The sequence below is a fragment of the Centroberyx affinis genome, unplaced genomic scaffold (genome assembly GCF_046629955.1).
Source record: "Centroberyx affinis isolate AG114_WGS23_722 - 3 ecotype Tasmania unplaced genomic scaffold, CSIRO-AGI_Caff_v1 ptg001200l_1, whole genome shotgun sequence".
NCBI classification, from domain to species: domain Eukaryota; kingdom Metazoa; phylum Chordata; class Actinopteri; order Beryciformes; family Berycidae; genus Centroberyx; species Centroberyx affinis.
The window spans coordinates 330870-350858 of NW_027279722.1; the positions used below are offsets into that span (position 1 = coordinate 330870).

The window sequence follows — 19989 nt, forward strand, 5'->3', positions numbered from 1 at the left end:
TTCATTCCATGCACTTGCACTTCACATTTGTCTATAGCATTTTTAAGTAAATAATAATTTTGTGTTTGTAGTTTATTGTTCATATTTAACTCATCGTGAAGAAAGGGCAGTTAGTTTTTACTTCAAAATACCAATTGTTTTTTGACAAATGGCAGTATCATCACAGCATGAACCTGTAATACCCTTATTTATCTCCCAGGTGTATCCAAGGCCATTTTAGACGCCGCTGGATCAGCAGTACAGCTGGAATGCTCACAGAGAGGTATGTAGTTGATTTCTAACCTTTATTTATCCAGAGAAGATTTGCTCACACTGCATGCTCTTTGTCAGCATCAGCCTGCTTCACATAAAGACTGTTATTTTTCCCTCTGCTAGGCCTCTAAGCATTTCTAAGTGCCCAGCCTCCCTCTTCCTCACAGTCCTAGTAGTTTCTATGCAACAGAATTTTACCATATATTTTATCTCTCTAAATTGTAGGAAGAACTTTAAAAGTATTCATGAGTTTGTTTTCAAATATACTGTATCGCTATGTTCTGCAAAAAAAAAAAGTTTAGTTAGAAGGTGTTTACTGAATTAATTTGAAGACTAAGGTCTTCAAATTAATTAATTAAATTAAACTAAGCTCAAACAAAGCTTAATGGTCTTTAATTAATGGTCTTAATTTTTTTTTCTTTGGCAAGTGACCATGGTATAAGCGGGATAATGCCCTTCGAGGCCTTTCGAGAACCGTCCTCCACTGCACGTCGGACGGTTCAGGCCTCCCCGTCGTCCATTAATTCCTGATAATGGACACCTCGAAGGGCATTATCCCTTACGTAACAAAGGATAATGTTGAAAGTAAAAATAGACAAGAGAAATTGCAATTGCCCTCTGTGGCTTGGTCCCAAGACGTTATTTATATGTTTGTCTCGTTGATAATTGCGATCGGCACTAAATGTGTGGCTGTGTCTGTGATTACTTCACTTGTGCAGTTTCTTTAGTGAATCAGACGTTAAGACAGCACAAATTGCGTTCGCAATTTAAATCCAAAAAGTGACGCAATCAGCTGTCGCAATTCATTCTTTGTGAATTCACCCCTGGGTGTTTGTGCTTTATCCCTCTCTGCAGTTAATGCTTCCGGCTCCCAGCAGTGTTCGATGATCCTGACATCAGCTGGACTGCTCCCCAGCAGATGCATCATCCATATCATAGGGCAGAATGATCCTGCCAAGATCAAGGAGCTGGTTTACTCTGTGCTGAAGACCTGCGAAGAGAACAAGTTCTCCTCTGTTTCCTTCCCAGCCCTCGGAACAGGTCCGTACAAATTAAACAAATAGTTGTTATGATTACTATTATTTCTTAATAATTTGATCATGTCAGCCAAGTTTGTTTTATTTGTATTTTGAAGAAAATCCTCCTCCTGAATGGATTGAATTAAGACCAAATGGCTTTAGTTTCTGCCCTCTCAAACGTTCTGTCTTCCTCCTGCTATTTTTTATTTCCTGTGTTGTTCTGTTTATTTCCCATCGTTTATTTGTTCCTTTTGTCACTTCGGCCATTTGACTGATTCCCTGTGCAGACATCTTGTTTGGATTTATTACCACCAAACAGATTTTCTTGGGAGTAATTCTGTCTATGTTCACCTCACAGTATTAGAATGGATAGAACAGAGATTTCCATTCAAATCAGCATAATTTAAAGTCAAACTTGGTATGTAGGTCAAACGTTCTCTGGCAATGAAGGAAAGAGTTCTACCTTAAAACTGCTCCACCAAAACCTATCATCGCATTCATGTCATGGGAGAAAACCAGGGAGAAAACATTCACGTCAGCCCCCTAATGGTATTACAAGTAGGATATGTGGGCTTGTTTTGTAGCTCCGACATCTCTCAGTGTGTCGACACAGGAGTCAAACACTTCAGCAAATCGACCGATGTTGGCAGTTCAAGATAATAAAAATCTAATTAGCAGTTAAATGCACACTAATACAATCATATCTACTTAAATCTGCAAGAAGCGACATCAGACCTTCTAACCAATCCTGAAACTAATGTGTGCTCTGTGAAGATTTCATTGAGACATAATGATATGAACCAATATCTACACAACAGCAGCTGTGTTGCTGTTTTCTCCTCTTTTCTAAAGCTTGTTGTCAAATTCCGCTCCTGAACAAAACTCTTTCCACTCAGCTTTTCATTTTTTTAAAAACTAGCTCGGCTCCTCCCTCACTGTTTAAAAGCACCGCTCACCCCCTCCCGTTCCTGAACATTTTCTCATAATGGCGGAATCGATGAAGCGAGCGAGTAAACCTGTTAAACTAGTAAACATGCTACCTGCCTCTTCACTTGTCATTGTGGGACATGTATCCTTCAGCAGGAGCAGGAGTTATTATCCACTAACAGCTGTTTCCAAGGACAGCACTGAAACACACATATTTTGTTTATTAATTAAACTTTTTTTAAACATAGGTAATGGTAAGTTGGAAGAACACCACTTGCCATAGTAAGTAGTATTTTTTGCACGGTGGTGTGCTTTTATGAATCATTTACACACAAAAAATAAATTTTAGCACACCTAAAGGTCTTTAATTGACAGGTGAGTAGGACAACAACCAAAAAGGTAGATGCCGAGAAAGGAATAGAATCCTGCACACTGTCTATACTTGCAAGATAATTTAATACAATGTTTCGGTCATCGGACCTGCATCAGGCAAACATTGAATCATTTACACGACATGCGATCAGAAGGAGGCGGTGTTGCCAAGCAGTAAACCTGAGGTCGTAATTGCCGTTAATGAATGGGGAACACTGCGGATGAGTTTCATGAATAAGCCCTGATATTTCCTCATGTCTTTCTCAGGAATTGAGAAAACAAATAAGCATTGCCATTGCTGCCTATGTACAGTAATCCCATATTCAACGCAGCCTCAGCCCTCTGAACCCCCCGAAACATGTAAAGTACTTAACTGAACGGAGCATTCAGAGTGTATGTGAAGTGAATGCATGTTTCACAATCAAGTTTCAGTGAAGTGAATTTAGAGATACTGTACAGGTTGTGCTCTTTTCTATCCATTCCAATCCTAACATCCATCCCCACATCATCATCATCCGCCGGTCCTTGTCCGTCTGTCAGGCCAGGGAGGAGCCAGCTCCTCGGTGGTGGCGGACGCCATGGTCGACGCCGTGGTGGACTTTGTGAGGAAGAAGCACCAGAGGTTTGTCCACAGCGTGAAGATCCTGATCTTCCAGACGGCCATGGTGAAGGATTTCCACAGCAGCATGAGGAGGAGAGAGGGAGCGGAGGTGGAGGAGAAAAGCCGCTTCACCAAGTTCAAAGGTATTTCAAAGCTTTTTGGTTGTAAATTCTGTATAGATACAGGTTATCACCGATTTGAAAAATATACATACCGTATTTCCTCTAATATTGGCCCGGGCCTTTATTTACCTCAACTGCAGAGGGTACCAGGCCTTTATTGGAAGCAGGCTTATATTAGAGACAGGCCTTTATTTCTAATTCCCTCTGTTTGATAAGTATATTTGCTCATATTTTAGTACGAAGCCTCCTTGTTTTCTGATCTGCTTCTGTTGGGGTATGTTAGGTAGCCGTTTTTTTGTTACTGCAATGCATTACATTATTATTATTAGTTACATTATATAACAGGCACCAGGAGTTTACCGGTATCCACCGCTGTTTTTTCCTTTGTTTTTTTCCCCGGCCTGTATTTGGGGCCGGCCTTTATTTGTTCGTGTCGACCACGGCCCCGGACATTGTCAGAGACCTGGCTTTTAATTGACTACCGGCCACTATTAGAGGAAATACGGTACTCATAATTCCTCCTTTTTTCTCAGCCCTCCTTGTTTTGATTAAGAATGTCAGTGGAGTGATTTTGGGACTTTTTCCTCTGAGATTAAATGTCTTACTGAAGTAGAAACTCCAGTAAAAACACTCCACTCTTTAAAAAGCCTGTCAGTTTATGTAACGTGCTTGATCGGTGGATTGAAAATTCACAAAGTTACAAAAGTTACTCAATGACCAAAGTGACAAATAATGCTTACAAACTACATTGTGTGTTCCCTATTTTTGATAGCACTCAAATATTAGTCATCATTTTCAGACTCTGAGCATCATGACCTTTATATAGCACCTTCCTCAAAGTCACAGAAGTTACTTGACAACCAAAATGACAAACAATAATGCTTACAAAATATACTGTGATTCCTTTTTTCCCCCCCCATTTCTCCTACAGACTCAGTCACTTCCATCTTTATGGGACCAAGTGAGGAGCGACCCAGGGGTGACAACTTGGTTTTAGAAGGGGAGGAGTTTGAGCCTGTCATGTTTCAGCTGTGTGCTGACAACATCCAGGTTAAGACACATTTATTACTTATATTTAGCTTTTTTAAAGGATAATGCCCCTCTACTTTCCATTATCCTGCTGGTGTCTGCACACAGTCAGCATAGTTGCAGATATCAGAGCACGTTTTCCTCCCTTCAGAAGAAGCCATTTGCTGCTGTTCATTCTAGTATGGTATGAAAAACAACTTCCACAGAGTGAGATAATCCTTCACAGGAAACGTGACGTTTTAATTAGATTTTGTCAAAGTTTCTGTTTTATCATCATTTCGTTGTGCCTATGATGAGTGCGCATTCAGTGTCTATAAACACCCCCCCCCCGCAGGCTGTGGGTCAGGCTAAGCAGCGGATTAAGCAGCTGATAGTGGCCGAACACGCAGAGAGGACCATCACTGACCCCTTCATCGCTGAGCTGTCTCAGGCCGACATGGAGGAGCTGAAGGCCCTGCAGAGGAAGCTGACAGTCAGCATCCGCCTGGAGAGGAGGCAGGGGGACCAGGAGCCCCACATCCACCTGGAGGGCCTGACCAGGGACGTGTTCACCGCTGAGTCGGCTATCAGGTTAGCACACAGTAACCAAACATTTTACTATGCAAAAATTAAGAAAAAAAATCACAGGAGAGAAGCGCTGCTAGGATCTGCTATAAGACCTATTGGAGATTTCTCACTGGTAAAATATCACTATCCAAAGGTGTAAAAACATTCATCTTCAACTGAAGGGAAAAAATCCAAGTCTGCACTAAGTAAAAAGCCTTTATTAAAGGGGCTACATTATGAAAAACATAACCAACGTCAACCAGATCTGGTCTTCATCAGGTTCAGAATATAAATAAACATCAAAGGAGAAAAAGATTCAGCACACTGCACTTGCAAAACAACACTGTTTTCATTCATTTCTCTTATATTTATGTACAGCCAGTCCTTCATCAGTGGATAAAGGTCGACTGAATCATAAGCCTAGTAACTAACTTGATGCTAACAGTACAGAATTGAAGGGAGGAATGATAAGAAAGCTAACATTCAGTTAATTGAAGTGCCAGTACAGAAACATTGTCCTTACACAGTGAAGTACCAAATATCAAGGTATTCCTTTAAATTTGGTTTTGCTGACCATCAGGGACATCATCCGGAAGGTGGAGAGGACAGAGAACTTGAAGCAGAAGGCCATACTGGTGAGTGGACTGGTGGAATGGCAGTATCTGGACCAGAGCAGCAACGCGCCAGTGCCCTTCGACATGCTCACCAACTGCAGCCTCGAGGAAGCTCTGAAGAAACAATGCAGCGTGCAAATTAAGATCAATAACAAAGATTACGCTGCCAACGTAATGCTCAGAAAAGCAGTTGCACCACGAGGGGATAAAGAGGTGGAGCTACTTCGAAAAGACCTGAAAGGTGAATGAACGTGTTATCACTTTTATTTATTTCATCCTTATTTAACCTGTTTAGTACAAATATGTTCTTACTTACAGCAGCCTAGGGGAAAGGTTGCCTGTTTAGTTTAGTTCAGTGATCCTTGTGCAAACATTTTTTAGAGACACAAATAATCTCATTGGTTGTTTGACTGGGTCAGAGAGGAGGATGCTAATATTATGAAGCGTAGCACTTACCCTGAGCAATTACCCTCAGTACTGGTCACAAAGTCTGTCGCTTGTTCACTGTCATTACTGTGGCTGCAGGATTTGTAACTTGATGACATCACCGGGACCACAAGTTGAGTGGCTGTGTGATATTCTCAAATCAAGAGTGAACTGTCCAAGACCATAGGGATATCATGTATGAAGTATGTCTTAAGGTGAAGTTACCAAACACTGCTGTGAACTATTAAATCATGTTTGCAGATGATGCTGCTCTGCCTGCACATTGGGAGGATATGAAAGGCTCCCTCACAAAGCGGTTTGATTTGCCTCAGGGATCCAAGGAATACAATGAGGTGCAACAGGAATTTCAAAAGACCGGACTCGTGGCAAACATCATCAGTGTATGTTCACACAAACTCACTCATGAGTGTATCTTCATACCCTCTAAATCATTAGTGTGTTTTTAACCTTCTAAGTCATAAGTCTGTCTTTAGAATTGCAAAATCATAAGCATACCTTCAAACCCTCAGAATCATTAGGGGAAGTTTACCATCATCACCACAGAATCATTAGTATAATTTTAACCACGAACGTCAGGTGTATACCTTCATACAATCAAAATAAATATGTTCATAAAAAAATTATGAATTGCAGTAGCCTATAATTAACCATCTTGGACTAAGCCAGCTATGATTTATTTATTACTTTTGAAAGGGCAGGCTGGACGCAAGTGTTACATTTCTTATGATTGGTCAGTAGTGATCAAAATTGCACTGTTGGAGCAAATAACAAAGGCTGCATCTATTTCTTCTCTCCATCAAAAATGTAAGTATGCTGCATGACTGTGTTGGCAGATTGAACGAGTCCAAAACAAGACACTGTGGCAGAGCTACCAGCTCATGAAGAAACAACTGGAGGAGAAGAACAAGCACAAAAACAACGAGAAGCAGCTCTTCCATGGAACTGGCTCCGACTCAATCGATCTCATCAACTCTCAGGGCTTCAACCGCAGCTACGCAGGAGCACACGGTAACCAAAGTCTTGCATGCTCACAAAACGTTGAGTCATTTACATTTCCTAGTTTGGGATGACCGTTAATCTATGTAGGACCACATGGTAAGCAAAGCCTTCAACTTAATTTGATCCAAAATTGGGAGACTTGGGTGCAGTAAGGCATAAAACACTTCAGATTCACTTTAGACTTTTAGTTCATTTACACATCAAATGAACAGTGTAAAGTGCAGACAATGACCAAAAAAGTAGGGAGCTTGGGGGTTGATAGTCCATCTCTTTTGAGCAGGTTTACAACACCTGGAATGAATGAGATCTTCAGTCTGTTTGATTTGGTTTGTGGTTTCCTGAGCCTGCAAAATGAAGGGAGCAGCTCATCATTGTTCTGTTCACATTAAAACCATCAAACGTTAATAAAATACTATTTCTGTTGGCCCTTCTTACAAAAAGTGTCAGTATTAACATCAAAATTTAGTTGACAGTCAATGACAAATACCAAATTCTTGTAGTTTTCTGAGGATTTTGGAAGATGTGCCATAAAGGATGCTGTTGCAATAATCCAGTCTAGAGGTCATGAATGCATGAATCAGTTTTTCTGTGGCTGAGAAGGAGAGGGATGTACAGAGACGGGCAATGAATTGAGGTGAAAGAAGGCTGTGATTGACATGTTGTTCGAAGGAGAGGGTTTGGTCGAAGATGAAACCAAGGTTGCGGATGTGAGGGGAGGTGAGCAGAGTGGAGATGTCAATGGTGAGGGAGAAGTTGTGGGTGGATTTGATGAGAGCTTTGGGGCCAATGGTGATGATTTCAGATTTGTCAGGACGTCGGTTTGAAGCCAGGATTTTATTCCCATGATGCAGTTTGTCAGGGTTGAGTAGTGGCAGCGGTGATTGCTTTGGTGGGGATGTAGAGCTGGATGTCATCGGTGTGGCAGTGGAACTGAAGCCCATGATGGCGGATTATGTGGCCAAGGGGGAGCATATAGAGGATGAAGAGGAGGGGGCCAAGCATTGAACCTTGGGGAACACCTTGGGAGAAGGAAGCAGTGGAGGATTTGCAGTTGTTGATCCTCTCCTCTGTCGGAGAGGTAGGCTTTGAACCAGGAGAGGGCAGTGCCGGTGATTTTGAAGGAGGTTTTGAGGCAGATGAGGAGAATGGAGTGGTTGATTGTGTCAAATTGTGGCACTGAGGCCAAGCAGGATGAGAATAGTGAGGCAGCCGGCATCAGAGGAGAGAAGAAGGTCATTTGTGACTTTAAGGAGGGCTGTTTCTGTCCTGTGTTTGGATCTGAATCCGGATTGGAATGGTTCATAGAGGTTATTAGAAGATAGGTGGGCTTTGAAGCAACTGCGCATTCCAGTATTTTAGACAGGAAGGGGAGGTTGGAGATGGGTCTGTAATTGTTGGGGATATCTGTGTTGAGGTTTTTTAAGGATGGGGGTGACAGCAGCCAGTTTGAGGGTGAGAGGGATGGAGCCAGTAGTCAGTTTAAAAGCCAGATATTCAAACAAGGGTGGAGGTAGAATGGAGATGAGACTTATCTTAATGTCCTGCAGGTGTACCACGGCAATGCCACCACCTCGGCCCTCAGGACGTGGTTTGTTAATGTATGTGTATCCATTAGGTGTAGTCTGGTTGAGTGAGAAGTAGTCCAGGGGTTTTTGCCAGGTTTTGGTGCGGTAGAGAAGATCAAGTTGTCCATTATGAATTTGTTGAGGATGTCATTTTTATTGTTGAGGGACCGGGTGTTGAACAAGGTGAGTGTAAGGCCTATGGCTTTCACCTTTACCAACAGCCTTTACGCCAGATAATACGGGGCAACAACGCGCTCACACTTGGATTCTTCTGCTGCTTAGGTTACTCACGGTTTGATGTTCTTGGTTGATGATCTTCTTATGCTGGAGTCCAAGCGGAGAGTTTGTGGTTGGAGTGTGTGTGTGCGATCGATGTATCAAAATAAAAAGGCAAAACAACCCAAACAGAGCAGGGATTCGAGTTCAAATCAACAAACAAACAAAAAACAAATACTCGAAACAAACTCTTTCTACCATGCTCGTTAATCTATATTCTTGTACATGTGCATGCGTGCGTGCGTGCGGTTGAAAACCTTTTCTCTTTCTGGCGTTCTGCCTCCACGCGCACCTGATGCTTAATTAAAGTAAGCTATGCCGCTATTCACCTATGCCAACAGTAGGGGCGGCACTAATGTGAAACGGCTCCAACAGTGAGTTTCATACGGTTTTGCATCCTGATTGGTTGAGAGGATATAGCTAGGGGTCGCAGATCGGCTGTATTCATGTGCTGTGTGTTGTGAAGACGTAGGGAGGAAGAGGGTGTGCGACAGCAGAGGCCTGTCTCACGAAGCGAGTTCAACAAACTCAGGCTGTCTTTGAGTTAGCCGGTGCCAGATCATCCAATTTGGATAAGATGAAAGTATTGATCCCAGTGAGGAAATTAGATTGTTGCTACGGCAAAAGTAATATGATTCAGTGGGGAAAAGGATATAGAATATATACGCAAAACTGTAAAAAGAAGTAAGTGAAATAGGCGACAATAACATAATAATCAAACAATAAAAGCAATAGACAATAAATAGATAATTATAGGATGATATAAGTCCTAATATATGCTGGTGACATTTCCAACACAAGGATATCGGAAAGAAATGGATACTAACATTGGGTTCATCTCTCAAGAAGAACAAACTCTTATAATGAATAAATATAAGCATTACAAAGCTAACCACGAAAAGTAATGTTGTTTCTACTACCAAGGTTAGAGGGGATTACTGGAGGAACTGCCCTGTCATTAGGACACAGTGGGAATATTTTCCATTGATAAAATAGTTTGTGGACACATGGCAAGGCAACTTGCCTTGCCATGTGTCCACAAACTATTTTTATTTATATAGCACATTTCATACACAACGGCAATTCAAAGTGCTTTACATAAATACAATAAAAATAAAGACATAGATAAAAAGACAGTGCAAGAAGATTTGAAAAGTGAAAAGTGCAGGACAAAGGGCGGGACTTAAGTTTGAACCGTTCCATTTTTCATTGGTGTTTCAGCAGAAAAATATTTTTTAAATCACCCCCTTCACCAATAATTGTCTTTACAAAGACAATGTTTTTGTCAAAAACAACCAACATTCTTAGTAAAGTGAGTAAATCCGTCCAGCATCAGTGTGACTGAAGTGACATCAGAGCGGCCGGATACATCAGTCACTAGTTATTGGTTTGGGGAAAATCACCCCCCCACCACAGAAAATGACTAACGAGGAGGAAATCTCAGGCTGGATAATCGAGTGAGACCAAATGGACATTCGGTCGGAATATCAGACAATAACATCTTAATGAGGGGGAACTAGTTGGGCCTAGCTACCGCTGCATTTTCTAGTTGCTAATAGATTCTATTTTAATAATACTATGCTAACTCAATGTTTTTATTTCTCTAGCTGCAATGTTTGGCAACGGATCTTACTTTGCTGTGGACCCTGCCTACTCTGCACGGGGCTACGCCAAGCCCGACACTGCCGGGCACAAGCGCATGTACCTGGCCAGAGTCCTGGTTGGAGACTTCACTCAGGGGAAAGCTGGCATAGTCACCCCCCCCTCCAAAGGCTCTGCAGCTGCAGACCTGTACGACAGCGTCGCCGATAAAGCTGCCAATCCAACCATGTTTGTTACCTTCAATGACATACAGGCTTACCCAGAGTACCTTATCACATTTACATGAACTCCCATGGTGCAACAGTTCAGCTGTAAATTTATGTGGTTGGTGGTGGGGGTTGAAGGTCCAGAGGTTGGGATTTAGTTTAATTTACAGTCTAGTAGTAAAACTTCAATATGTAACAATGGCAAAAACAAAAGCCCCTTCACACCTGTCATTAACCTGCGTCCTGGGTGATCGGATTGTAATCGGATACTGAAAAATCCTGGTGTACATGCATTGAACGAATCCACATGTAGGAGCTATACATTAACGGAAATAAGGTTTTGTGCATGGATCCAACCAGGAACCACAAGCAAAACAATCAGCAGCAGGCCGACTGACAGTAACATACTGCCAAACATGAATCCATGGATGGGGAACAAGCAAGAAAGGTCCCATATTGTGGAAAACGGGATTTCCCTTGCCTCTGTGATTCTAAAGGAGTTGGATGGTCTATCTAAACATGGTGAAAGTATCAAAACGCACGGTCACCAGCTAAATCCACACAATCCATATTAGGAAACCGAGCCTCTAAACGAGCCGTTTGGACTTCTGTAACTTTGTGGCGTCACAAAGGTTCGCTCATTATCATTTGTCTGCCTATAGCACCATGGCTTTTGTAAGAAATAATAGGCTAACAAAGCATAAAAAAAGACGAGAATTTACCATTCTGAAATGTTCAGTGGCAGTGGTTTGTTGTCTTCTGTTCTCTGATGTGCTCTGATTCTGGCTCAAACATGTATGGTTGGATAAAATCATGTCGAGAAGTTGAGAGAGATTTCGCTACGAGACGCATGCCCATGCCAGGTTTTTGTGTTTGGTGGAAATTGGGGAAATATTAAATACTTATTCTATTTTTTTTTCTTCTAATATTTCAAATTTTTCTAGCAGCTGTGGCCATTTTCTTGATCTAGTTACCAACCACTGATGAAGTAAAAGAGGAAACACTGTCACACTGAATTAACTGAATGAAAACACTGAATAAATACTTTGACATTTTGACTTGTAGTTATTTTCCTTCATCAGGCATTTGGCACATTGGGGGGTGATTTGTCTTTATTGGCTCTTCAATTAACTTCAATGGGTGATGCTAGCTGGAACTAGCGAGCTAATGGCTACTGCCAGCAGTAAGCTTGTAAGCTAGCTTTTTGCTAGTTGCAGATTGGTTTCAATGAAGAATGCTAACAGGCTTTAGACTAGCTGGAGTGAAGTGCTTCCTTAAGGAAAATTCACCAGGAAAAGGATGACTGATGGCAGTTATTCATATGTGCGGTAGGGAAACTCATTCACACAATCAATAATTAATAAAATATAATAAAAAAGACTGTACAACTACTTGTCAGTAAATATGTATAATAACAAAGTTGCCTTTTTTTTTTTAATTTAACCCAATTTTTATTTTACCCAATCCGCGGCCCATGTGATGCATAAAATGGTGAACAGAGTGACTGTCCGACTGACAATGCGATCCATAGAGCCATTTAACCAGTGGTATAAAAACTCCTCAAATCCTTTACTTAAGTAAAAGTAGCAATACCATAATGGTAAAATACTTAATTAAAAGTAAACGTTCATTCAAAAGTTTACTCAAGTAAAAGTATAGAAGTATTAGCAGTAAAATGTAGTGAAGTATGAAAAGTAAAAGTCGTCATTCTCTCAGAGAGTTAAATTATTGAAGCATGATCCTGTCAGAAGTATTTTAATGTTGTCGGTCTAACCGCTCCATGTAGTTTACTGTTGGGGAGTTTAAACTCCACTGTTCCCACATAGTCCCAGAGTGTCCCCCCTCTTTTTCTACCTTGCTGCAAGTCCAGTTTTGCAGTAGGCCTCCCATCTCATTTTATCTTCAGCTGTTGGTGAAATGGTAATTTTCTGAAGTTGTTTTTCACCAAAAACTCCAGATCTCCATACACTCCACCCTCCATTACTGCTAGGTAGCCTACTGTTGGTATAATTTGCAACACTGGAAAACTAGATGCTTTCCTGGTCGTTTCGAATGACGTATGCTATGATTTGATTGGTGTGAAGCCAGAGCTTCCCTTCAGTTTTTTTTTTTTTTTTTTTTTTTTTCAATTTAGCAGTCGCATGACAATAGCCATATCTGATTTTTTAATCAAAGGAGGCCAAATTCACCTGGCTTCCCTTCCATAGACTTAACATGCCTGCCTCCAAGGCCACTGCAGGAACGCAATACACTCTTCCACCAGACACACTGACTGACATTTTCCACGCGTTGCAATTCAGAGGGGCGCTGTTTCTCCAATTTGAAGAAACTCGGTGAGAAACGGGGAAGACACAGCTGTGACAACATGTCATGTAATACAAATACATAAGGCTACATAGAACGAGACAAAGAAAATGATTTAATGTTTTTATTAAAGTGACAATGATAGTTTGGATAATAAGGGGAGCCTGTCTTCCCTTGGCATCCGAGACTGACGACAAGACATTTCTCCTTTTTTAAACATAGCCTACTTTAATGTAAGATTGTAGAACAATAATAACAACAACATCTTTGAAGGTTGAAGAAAACACATATTTTAGTAGCCTACTTTTTCCACCCAACCTGGGATATCATGAAGTTTGACGGAAAGTTACAGCCTGGTCCATAGATCCCAGCAGGGATGGAAAGAGAACTAGAATGTCCTACTCTAGTAAAAGTACTTTGCTGATATTTTACTTAAGTATTAGTAAAAGTACTGGTGTAAAAATCTACAGACTAAAAGTTCCTGAGTTCCTCTTTAGAACAGAGAACGTTGTCAGCTGTGATCTTTTCCATGTGATTCTAAAAGGAGAGAGGACAGAGTTCACACTAGATTCTTTTCACTGGAAACATTAGAAATGAGAAAATAAAGTGCAGAAACAAAGTAAAGTCAGATTCCTCTTCTCACTGTGAATGGATCCACAGTTTGTGAGTTTACTGTTGATCCAGTTTCTGTTGCTGATGGAGAGACACAATCTGTTCTGTGATGGATGGATTTAAAATGGAGTTAAATGCAATACTTCAGTAAAAATGGACTGAGGTAAAAGTAAAATTACTGACTTTATAAAATACTCAACAAAGTAGCCTACAGCTACACAAACAAACTACTGAGGTACAATAACGTGAATGAATGTTGTTGGAGCCATTGTGCTTTTCTTTGAAGTATTCTCTTTATTCTTTATTCTACTATTGAGATTTGTTGCTATTTTGGATTGTTTACATATACTAATGTTACATGTGTATCCTTTAATCCAGAGTACCCCACCTTGCTTTAGTCCTGGGAATTGCATGGGGAGGGGAGGGGCTACGTTCAGGTGTGTCAGGTAAGATAGACAGGAAGTAGGAAATGGTTTGGGAAAAAAAAAAAGTATCTATCGGGCATACATTTTCTTTGAACCACATTCGTTTTGAATCCTGATTTATCTTCTTGATCCTTCTTTATTTTTTCCTGAAAATGACAAAGCGAAAAAGACTGATTTGCATTTTTTGAACTGCCCTCATCATTTTTGGAAGTATTTAATAAATAGCTACTTGTTATTTTTTTCAACATAACTTGGACTCATTGGATTCTTCTTGGATGTGCATATCAAAGTGTACCTAGTCCCACCAATAATGGAAAACAAAATGGAATGGAAAACAAAAAAAGCCAATACAAATGTAACTTACTTCCACTCTTGGTCCTCACCCCTCATTTTATCACATGGGGGACAAATATTTCAAACTACGCCCTGACCTGCCATTAAAAGCCTCTGGGCCTTTTAATGGCAGGTCCCCCCCCGGTGTTTTTTTTTGTTTTTTTTTTCTTCTTAATATTTACCTTCCGATAGCCAGTGGGAGATTTGGGGATTTTGGGTGGGAAGGGTTAGTGTATATGTGAAGGTTGGGTGGGAGTTGATAGAACTGAGAGTTGGTTCATGTTCTTGTTATTGTTTATGTCTTATATTGCTTATATTGCATATTGCTTATATGTCTTGTCTGTCAACCAGGAACCAGTTCACTCATACGTCTTGGATATGTCACTGTTTGTTATCTACAATACTGGTGCAAAATCAATAAAAAAGTTTTGGACAAAAAAAAAAAAAAGGCTCTGGGCGGTTCCGATACTTACTGTAAGCTACTTTTCCCCGCCAGTCAGTCCGGAAACGAAAGTGAAACCAGACCGCTGCTGTCTGGCTCGGCTCGGCAGAGAGAGAGAGAGAGAGGGAGTGAGTCACTCCGTCGCTTCTTTCAGCCAGTGTGGAGTAAAACACGATGGAGGAACACCCCTATCCCATCACCGTGCAGGGCGGCTGGACCCCGGCCCAGTCCAAAGCCGTCAAGAACAAACTTCAGCTCTATTTCCAGAGCAAGAAGAAGTCAAACGGAGGAGAGTGCCGGGTGGAGGCGGAGGACGACAGAGCGACGGTTCACTTCAAATCGGATGAGGGTGAGTCTGTCTGCCGACTAACTACCAGAGCCCATTTCCACTGGACACGATTCAGTTTTAAATAGAAGTTTCTCATAGACGATTCGGCTGTGTCATTTCGACTAGTCCAGCATATAGTTTGTTACTGGGGAGAATCGCTGTTCTGCATGTCATCATCACGGATGGACCCATGCGAATACACCAAGTCATAGTCTGTTTATAATAAGCCTACGCAGTTTAACACAGTGCATCGTCCCACTGTAAGGAAGATGTTTTGGTAATGTATTATAAACTGAACAAACTCCTACTGCCGTTTAGTGAAATTAACTCATCTTCAGTCATTAGCTCAGTGTAAATAGATGTGTTTGTCAGTTTCTTAACTTCTAACCGCGAGTTACAAGCTTCTTGTCACTTCCCAGCATGCATTGCAGTTGAGATAACTTCCTTCTTGCTTGGACAAAGTGGCAGGATCAAGTCTTGTTATGTAAGAAACTTATGTGATTATAGGTCAGCATCTGATTAAACACGAAAATAATGATAAAATGAAAATTAGTATCCAGTTCAATCCCGACTCCCATTGCTCTAAAGGTGTTCTAAGTATTCTCATGGTAAGTCATGTTCACCTCTCATATTTGCATTAGTGGAGAGTTAATAAAGAAAAAAAAAGAGGAAATAAAGAAATAACAAAGAGTTAACTGTTTTCTTTTTGCCACATGGTAAAAATAATTTGTGACGTGAATAACTGACACTGCATGAATAACTCTGGAATGCAGTTCATCAGTTAGTGGATTCAACTAATTAACATTTTCAACAAGCCTGGACAGTTGCTGATTGAACTTACTGTGTCAAGTTCATTCAGTGAGTTTTAGGCAAGGCAGCTTTATTTCTATAGCATAAATTTCTATAGCACAAAAACACAATGGAGTTGTGTGTATGTATTTCATACGCAGAGGCAACTCAAAGTGCTTTACAGAGTAATAAAAATACACTAAAGATAAAAGATTTAGAATTAAAAAGTGCAAAAGTACAGACGAGATACAAAAGATAAAAGACTTAAAAAAAGTAAAATAGTGCAGTTCCATTACATTTTAGATCAACTAATGAACTTTGACCCAAACACAGAAAAATAAAGGTGCAAACTGGAACTGAAAATGTCTCTTCAGAGTGATGCCATAGAAGAACCACTTTTGGTTCCACAAAGAACCTTTCAAGAACCTTTTAATATAACATAAGACATAATAAAAAGTTCTTAATTCTTAGTTATTGGATGGTGGGTAAAGGCATACATATCGAGAATAACCAAACCCCTCCATTGTATATATTGTGCAATTGCAAATAGGCTATACAAAGGCAGATACACAAAAACACAGTGCAGGTGTCTAAGCAAAGGAGTGTAGAAATGGTTCTTTAAAGAACCGGCTTGGAACCAGAAATGCTTCTTCTATGGCATCACTGCCAAGAACCATTTTCGGCACCTTTATTTTTCTGTGTGAAGTTTGTGCTATTTCAGTTAACTTAGAATTTCAAGGCAGAAATGAAGCTTATGTGTACTGCACTCATACAATAGGGACAACAGACAAAGAATAGATAACAAATAGAATGAATGATACTTTAATTTTACATCTGTGGGTTGTGAATATGCTTTTGAATACAGACCATTGTCCCGCTGTAATGAAAATGCCTTGACTAGTATTCTTACTTCCTTACTTCTTACTGCCTTCCATCTTCTTTGTCAAGTATTTTATCTTCAAATAATAATAATATAATAATAATAATAATAATCTGTTACATTTTTATAGAAATTTCTGTTCTCCTCTCTCTCTCTGCTCTAACTCAACAGTGATCCAACCTATATCCAGTTCACAAAGCTTTTCCATTGTCTGTTCTAAACAGACTCAGCTCTTTTCTGGGAGAAATCCTCTGTGATGCGTTTAAGGTTTCCGGTTTGTTTGGAGTCAACAGAAGAAGAAGAACTGGGTAGTTAGCATGAGCAGCGATAGCCACCATGGCTGAACAGACAGAGAAAAGAGAAACTGTAAAATTTGTTACAGTTTGTTTTTCTAAGGGTTCATCCAGTCTTACACACTTTAGTCCTGATCCATATTTTAACAGTTATTAGGGAATGATTTGTAGTTATGAAACTTATCAATTCACATTGTCTCTTTTTATTCCAGTGAGACAGAGAGTCCTTGCGAGGGAAAACCATGAAATTACTCTGGAGAATGAAAGTGTGAAGCTGCAGCTGTTTTCTCAATCAGTAAGTAAAGGCTGTTTAAAGGTGACAGGTGTATCATTTTAACCATTAATATGTCATTGCCAAATTAATAGTGTCACTTTGGTAGAATTAGAGTTTATAAATGAGAGCACGGTGAGACGATTGGTCTCCTCTATCTCACACTGTTAGTTTTAGTGTTTCTCCACATTAAACCTGCAATAAGTGATTTCAGACCCTGTAACCAGTCCTGAATCTAACGTGTGCTACGTGGAGATTTCCGTGAGACGTAATGATGTAAACAAACAGCCACACAGCAGCAGTGTTGTTGTTGTTTTCACCTCTTTCCTAAAGCTTGTTATCAAAGTCGGCCCGAGTAATGACGAATCGATGAAGTGAACGAGTAAACGTTTCAACTAGTAAACTTGCTACCTGCCTCTTAACTTGTCATTGTGGGACATGTGACCTTCAGCAAGAGAAAAATCTGGCATTGTTTATTTTAGCCACTAGCCTTTATGCACGGTTTGTCCTTCAGGGCTTCTGTACCCCAGTAGTTTTATTGTGTGTTTACAAATGTGGTCAGAAAACATCGCTTAGTGTAGCTTTAAGGCTTCCTGCAATATTCCACTTAGTTTTAACATGGGAGTTATTTGGCTCTTGACCGCCATGAAAACCAGAATAGAAACTACTCATCAAGATCAGATGCAGCTGAACGAGTCTGTAGCGTTCAGATTTTTACTTCCCATTCATCTGAATAAAAACTGACATTTAACACGTTGGTGAACAGATTCAACATCAGATCCTGCTTTTAAGACAACAAAACTTCATGGGTGCGTCGTCATTTTGCATTTCTATTCTTGGTTTACACTAAAATTTGTGTTTAAAAATAAAAGTAGATCTGGTCTCCTAAACAAATAGTATCTCTCCTAACTGGTATCCCTCCGCTATATTCTCAGAAGCTGGACCAATGAGATAGTTTCTTACTAGTGCATGCACCAATTGTGCGTCGATCTCATTGGTTCAAAATCATCTCTGTGGAGAGATACTTCTATTTGTGTTAACATGCAGGTGTACCCAATAAAGTGGGTGGTGAGTGTAGCTATTCTTTCTGTATTGGTATTTTAATGAAATGAGTCACCAGCTCCTTTATGACAGGGCGAGGTTAGGTTTCCTCTCCTGTGAACTCACATGTGTTTTATATTATATCACTGCTGCACTTTGTACTGTCTCTCTGTTGTTGTCATGTTCAGTTGCACTGTAGCTTGTTAAAGTGATTTTTCACGTCTTGAAATAAATTCCTGGATGTGCTGCAGTAAAAGTAGGTAGAGCTTGAACGAGGTAGATCTGCTCCAAGCATTTTCACTACTGATTAGTCATTTTGTAGCATGACACTGCAGAAAGAGGGCGGGGGGGCTCTCTGCTCTATCACATATCCACCTGATCGGCTGTTTTAAAACTTGGCACAGCAACCTGGTGCAACTAGGTTATCAATAAAGTAGTTACTAACCACTGAAAACTTTCTAGACATAAGTGAAACATTTACTAATTGAACCAGAGCAGCCAATATTAGCCTTTTAATAAATATTGGATATCATCCAGTCAGTCAACTGATATGAGGTTCCTCCCTGACCACAGATACAGACAAACCTGACAGGACATTTTATTTCTGCTTCTTTTTTTAATTATTATTTATAGGTTCAGTTTTTTGCACACTAAAATCATTTCATTAGTCTGGGTTTCAGTGGAGAGTTTTAGTGTCCCATGATGGTCTAAATGCTGTTTCAAAGGCTTTTCCACCCTGAAAAGAAGAAGATTCAGGGGGAAACACTGAATATTTGGTGAAATTTAAAGACGTGTAATATCATCTATTGGCAGCTTCAATACAAAATATCGGTATCAGCTTTGAAAATCCCATATCAGTCGAACCCTGGTCCTCTGTGGCTCAATGGGCAGAGCAAGGCAGTAGCACTGCCAGGGTGAAGGGTTTGATTCCCACTGGGACCACATGCTAAACAAATGTATTCTTGAACCTGTTAGCTGGTTTGGATGAAAGTGTAAACCAAACAGCACAAATATTATGTACACCACAAGTCTAAAGTTTGGACACACCACTTTTTTTTCTCCACATTTTAGAATAATAGTAAAGACATCAGAACTATGAAATAACACAAATGGAATTATGCAATCAAACAAAACAAAACTATCTTATATTTTAGATTCTTTGCCTTGATGGAAAGGCAAAGGCTTTGGAAAGAAATTCATACATAGGATCAACTTCACTATTTATATTTGACTAAGAAACTCATTTCAATCATTTAAGCAGAAGACTGTAGATCAAAATGGCTTTAAGAGAATGAAAAACACAGAACATTCAGGTGGGTCCAGACTATTTACTGGTAGTGTATATTTTTTAAGGCTTTTTTTTTTTTTTTAAAGAAAAAGCGAATGTTCTGCTTATCCACAGATATAATGTGCAGATACAGTACATGTCTTGTGATGCCAGCCTGCATATAACAGTTTTTCACCAGGCCTGATAAACAGCCGTTTCATTATGTGTGATCAGAGCTTCTCTTCTTTTCCTCCTAGATCCCACCAAAAAGTGACGACGTCTCAGGTAAAATTACTTCCAAACATTGGATAGTTTTTTTTTTTCATTTAGGTTTTAAGGTAGCTCATTTAAAAGCATTTGCTTGTTTTTAATGGAGTCTTCACATCATCCTGCAAAGAAAAAAATCTGGAGGATTTTTTTATTGATA

The 19989-nt window shown here is 40.1% G+C and overlaps 2 protein-coding genes across 3 annotated transcripts in view; both read left to right on the plus strand.

Moving 5' to 3' along the window:
- LOC139648429 (protein mono-ADP-ribosyltransferase PARP14-like) overlaps positions 1-11635 on the plus strand; it is a 32172-nt gene extending 20537 nt beyond the window's left edge. For both annotated transcript variants that reach the window (XM_071524547.1, XM_071524548.1), the window contains exons 15-23: positions 200-262; positions 1108-1293; positions 3111-3314; positions 4225-4343; positions 4657-4892; positions 5449-5723; positions 6170-6309; positions 6763-6937; positions 10377-11635. In XM_071524547.1, coding sequence (XP_071380648.1) covers positions 200-262; positions 1108-1293; positions 3111-3314; positions 4225-4343; positions 4657-4892; positions 5449-5723; positions 6170-6309; positions 6763-6937; positions 10377-10657 — 1679 coding nt within the window. In that variant the 3' untranslated portion in view covers positions 10658-11635. The remainder of the gene's footprint in view (positions 1-199; positions 263-1107; positions 1294-3110; positions 3315-4224; positions 4344-4656; positions 4893-5448; positions 5724-6169; positions 6310-6762; positions 6938-10376) is intronic.
- Positions 11636-14808: 3173 nt separating this feature from the next.
- LOC139648425 (protein mono-ADP-ribosyltransferase PARP14-like) overlaps positions 14809-19989 on the plus strand; it is a 50473-nt gene continuing 45292 nt past the window's right edge. The window contains exons 1-3 of the mRNA XM_071524541.1: positions 14809-15042; positions 17196-17278; positions 19820-19847. Of these exons, the coding sequence (XP_071380642.1) occupies positions 14868-15042; positions 17196-17278; positions 19820-19847 (286 nt within the window). The 5' untranslated portion in view covers positions 14809-14867. The remainder of the gene's footprint in view (positions 15043-17195; positions 17279-19819; positions 19848-19989) is intronic.